The sequence below is a fragment of the Rhagoletis pomonella genome, unplaced genomic scaffold, assembly GCF_013731165.1.
Source record: "Rhagoletis pomonella isolate Grant_MI unplaced genomic scaffold, Rhpom_1.0 Rhpom_scaffold_00005, whole genome shotgun sequence".
Lineage (NCBI taxonomy): Eukaryota > Metazoa > Arthropoda > Insecta > Diptera > Tephritidae > Rhagoletis > Rhagoletis pomonella.
In genome coordinates, this window is record NW_023458559.1 from 77274761 (window position 1) to 77279607 (window position 4847).

General features: G+C 41.8%; 2 protein-coding genes across 4 annotated transcripts in view; both read right to left on the bottom strand.

The window, feature by feature from the left end:
* LOC118739630 (T-cell immunomodulatory protein) overlaps positions 1-4847 on the bottom strand; it is a 28413-nt gene that overhangs the window by 5031 nt on the left and 18535 nt on the right. The window lies entirely within an intron of this gene.
* Positions 1-4847, bottom strand: part of LOC118739632 — a 59572-nt gene continuing 54725 nt past the window's right edge. The window contains exons 5-6 of one of the 2 annotated variants that reach the window (XM_036471068.1): positions 4096-4807; positions 1-291 (exon numbers count right to left, since the gene is read on the bottom strand). In XM_036471068.1, coding sequence (XP_036326961.1) covers positions 267-291; positions 4096-4807 — 737 coding nt within the window. In that variant the 3' untranslated portion in view covers positions 1-266. Of the gene's footprint in view, positions 292-3418; positions 4808-4847 lie in introns of those variants that run through there. The other variant, XM_036471067.1, reaches the window with a different exon arrangement.

Below are 4847 nucleotides of genomic sequence, written 5' to 3' on the forward strand. Positions count from 1 at the left end.
TTTTTTGTATTGCATAAAATAATATTTAATGCTCTTAATTTTACTATAAATATGCATATTTATCTCTTAATATTTATTCAAATGGCACACAGAAATCTCAAACACACAAAACAACAATGCTTTTTTTTTACTTACTTCACTAGTTGATTTGCTTCAAATTAATTATAAATCATTATTACACGGATCGAAAAACTTAAAATAATACAGTTTTATACAATTAATTTAACACTTTCATTTTACAAATACATATGTTTGATTTATCCGTGTTATCCGAAAAATTCTAAAAACCATCTAGAAGGATATGAAAAGAATCGAAAAAATATTTATAATTGAAACTATATATAAACAGTAGATATGTACATACTTAATATAAAATAACATATTTAAAAGCAAACATACGAGCATGCTGAGGTACATTCGCAGGCACAGTAGTATCATACATACATACACTTATGTACAGGCAATATATAGACGCTGTTGGCGAGATAGCAGTATAGTTGAGAAGAAACGGGCATGCATTCGTTACAAAAATATGTAAATACATACATACATATGCAGAGTTGGAGAGCGTAGAAATTATACACAGTGCTCCTGAACCAATTTCAGGTTGACTTCGATAACCCAAAACCGTCTTCCGTTAAATCGCAGCTAACTTTTTTCTCGTTATATTGATATGCTTTCCTAATGTGACCAACTATTTCATAGCTCAAAGAAGTACAAGTTAGGTTAAGTTAAGTTAACGCCGCGAGCCGATTACGAAATTTCGAATGCGGCTAATTTCGATCCCTGAGAGCGCAGTGTTTGTTCAGAAACGCGAGCCAAAATGCTTCCATATTAGCCTCGCGAAGGTTGGACAGTCTAAAAGAAAGTATGGAGATGATTCCACTTCATATTCCTCTTGACAGCTGATAGAAAAGAATTAGCCGAAATTCGTAGTCTCACCGCATGAATACCAATCGCACAATGGCATATCAGAACCCCCACCACTAGCCCTTGAGAGGTAACGTGTGCAGAGAAGCGTCTTCTTTTCCTTTTTTATGTAACAAAAGGACACGGTTTCCCTTAGCCTAATAGCAGTTCGTTCTGCGACAATTCTGTCTGCAATTTCCGCCGGCGCCGTGTTCAACATACGTATGTTAAGCGCCAGTGTAGGTGTGGTTCCTAATGCTCCGCTAATTCCTGTTTTAAAAGTGTAGCCCTTTCTAGTGAGTTCCACCAGACAAGGGCTCCTTGAAATAATATAGGTTTAAATCTGGTTTCCTAGAGCTAATGAATTAATTTGGGCGAGATACCCCACCTTTTACTGATAGCTCCCCTTTAGCAGTGCAAGGCAACCGACCCATTCCTCAATGTTAGGTTTTATACGACAGCCGTCGTTGATCGCCCACCTAGTACAGGTAACCTTGAGCCAGATCAAAAACGGTGTATATAAATCGTCCCTTAACCAAAAGTTCCACATCATCTACATAGGCGATCACCCGACAGCTCACTTTTTCCAGTTCCACTAGAAGGTCGTTTACAACCGCAATCCAGAGCAGGGGAGAGAGAACGCCACTTTGTGGAGTGCTCCTATTAACTCTGTCCTATGTGCAGACGCTCCCCCACTACGCCGCGACAGCTCTGTCACGAAGTAAGCTTATTAGGTTGGTTTCAACCCCCAGATTATGAATATACTTGACTATTGCCTCTCGAGTGACATTGCTGAAGGCCCTCTCGATATCGGAGAAGGCTTCAACTGCATAATCTTCATGCGTGAAGGCATCCTCTGACCACTTTACCAATGTGGGCGGTATTCACCGACCTTTTCTTGCAATAAGCATATATAAGCCCTTGACTGACAGTCACGAGGAATCGCGTTTCTTATGTACAGGTACAGGTCTCTCTAGCGTTTTTATCAAACACGAAGAGAGTGATAGGCCTAAAATCCCTAGGGGAAACATGAGAGCCTTTTCCGCCCTTCGGGATGAACGCAACACTGACTACCCTTCAAGCCGTGGTGATGTACCCGGTCCCCACGCTGTTCGCATAAATAGGATCCAACCAATTGCACGTCACCTTCAGAGCCCTTTGCAGCTGCGCAGGTATGATGCCATTGGTCCCCGACGACTTTAATGGTTTAAACAGGACCGGGGGAGATTCCCCTAATGAGTTAGCGACAATTTTCGAATTATCGCACTCTTTGACGCAAAAGCATATATATCATGCGTAAAAAAGTGCGATAGCGATCCGAAAATTGTCACTAACTGGTTACAGAATCTCCCTCCAGAAGTACAAAATATCGAAAAGAAGTACTTTTCACTGTACTACGAAGTACGAAGTACAAGAGCGAAAAAAGAAGTACTGTACTTCCGAAAGAAGTACGGTTGGTCACATTATGCATTCCTTATATATTTTTATCTTGTGGTCTAAATAACATATTCGTACATACATATGTATTTACATGAAGTTTTATTGCTGTAGGATGCCCATAACCCGTGCCGACTTGAAGTTTAAGTTTCGGTCAAGAGGATCCCAGATCCCTGCTACACGGTACATTCTTTTTTTTACCCGTGAGCTTAAACGTAGTAAAACTGCGTTTTTAGCTTTTCAGGGATGGCCGGGCTATGTTAGACGGTCTGCTACAGTCAGAAGATCACTTGGGCATTTCATAGAGCCAGGGCACATTAGTTTAGATGGTCTGCTCTTATCAAGAATTCACCATGGGATCTCATAACCCAGGAGAGAATATTTTCTAGAAACTTATCCCTACATGTCCTTAAATCATTGTCGTTTTTTTAAAGAATGCAGACTGTCCCATCAGTGAAACGGTGCCTAAGCTATCCAGACCTCGCAGAAATGGTTCCCCAGAAATAACGTTTGTTCGTAGTGCGAGACATTTGAACTACTTAATTTGAAGTACTTGACAGGTTCACCTCTTCCTTTTACTACTTAGTAGCTACTCTGGAACTTTGAGATCAGCGAGTTCCTGTATGCCCGGCTACACTCAGTCTCTCCTTCACGGCAGCCTTACTTTATATAAAATAATTAAACTTTTGAGCGTACCAGATCCACCAAGCTTGCCAATTTTGTATAGACCTCAGCTATTAAAAACATTGTAGGGGTTTAAAAGTCTGTAAACCAGATTGGAATCTCTTCTTTACACGAAAGAGAGTTAGATTCTCTGTTTCTTCTGTTGGGAGGTTTGATGTTCTGACCAAAGCCTCCGTGATCTGTTAATCCTGTCTCTCCCTCTCTTTAGCCGCAACACTGTTTGAGCCAGCCGGTTAGACGCCCTAAGGTGTGGATATTGTAGCAGACTTAATTCCTATCTATCCTGGCTTGGCCCTGATTGATAGACTAGTCGATTAAGGCAGCGTTTAATAAGGCCGCCACATCAATAACGACACAACGAGTGAATTGCTCCCTTTAACAAACATTTTTATCTTGATTGCGCCCATTCCGAAATACAATTTGAAGGTCCCGAATCCGCTCATCCCGATATCTATCATAAATAAAGATTATTTTCCCGTCCCACCCGCAAATTTTTAGAGACCTACCCGATACCGCCGATCCCGGCCACTATAAAATTAGTACCGTGGGTCCTACGGGTCCCGGTATCCCGCGCTCAGCTCTAGCAAAGTAAATTTGTTTATTGGATTTCGTAAACCTCCTGGACCACTCGAATGGATATATTTTGAAAAGACTTTAACCATCGTCAGTCATAACTTTGTTAAATGTAGTTGTGGAATACTTCAAGTAAAAGATCAGCACCGATTTCACGGAAAGTAGTTTTGGAGACTATGAACAGTTATACAAAATACTATGAGAACAGTTTCGTGGTCCGTTTTAATCGAACCTTTTGAGGAATCGGGGGCACTGTGATTACAAGTTTATGAATATAAATTACTTAGAAAGGCGAATCCAATTAGATGTTCAAAATGTGCGAATAGCGCGAAGAGAATGTAAAACAGATTTAAGTCAGCCCACAGCATTCGGGTTCTACTTAAATTACATAAAAACTCACATTCCCCATTTTGTTGTTAGTTTTAAAATTGAAAATTGGGAAAATTAAGATTTGCATTAAATTTAGAATTTTCGCGTTGCTTATTCAAATACCTCGCTAGTCCCACCGTGGGTGCATTACAGCGCGTTATGCGCGCTCGTGGTAAATTTCGCTCATCTTCATCATCATCCTTCGCTTCCGGCTCTACAGCGAGTGTGTAGCCCGGCCGGCATACACATTTCGCTTTAGTACCCAAAAATCGTTGTATTTGTGGACCAATTGTTTGGGTTTTTAGCGGCGCCAACCATTGGCCCGGCCCGCATGGCCCCCGCGTATATAACTTGTAACAATTCCCATTAATCTCCACCATGCCCGGTGTGGATTCGCATGTATTGTCCTCCTCTTCTGTGCCACCATTATCAACATTCGAACACTGCTGATCGAGATTCCATATGACACCAGAGCAACCGCATATGCCGTTGTATGAGATGCCATCGACGGAGGGACGTGCGGTGAAATCGAATACCACTACCTGATGCAGGGAGCAAGGACCTTGCGAGCCAATGCGATAGCAAGTATTCTGATCGGGAAAATAAAGTCGAGTTTTACCGCAAAAATTTCGTACACAACTGGTAGCATTAATTAGAAACTCGTTAGGTCCACACGGACCTCTGGTATAAAGGCGATAGCACAGGCCATCCTTCCAAGGCACGTAACCATCCTTGCATTGGCATTGCGCGCGGGGTATATCCGCCGCTGTATTGGCGACGGTGAAATTATCAGGCAGATTGAAGATATGGCCAGACGGGCAAGGTCCTGGCGTGTCTGCGAATATGCAATGCAAATGTTAACGCAACTGCGTAGT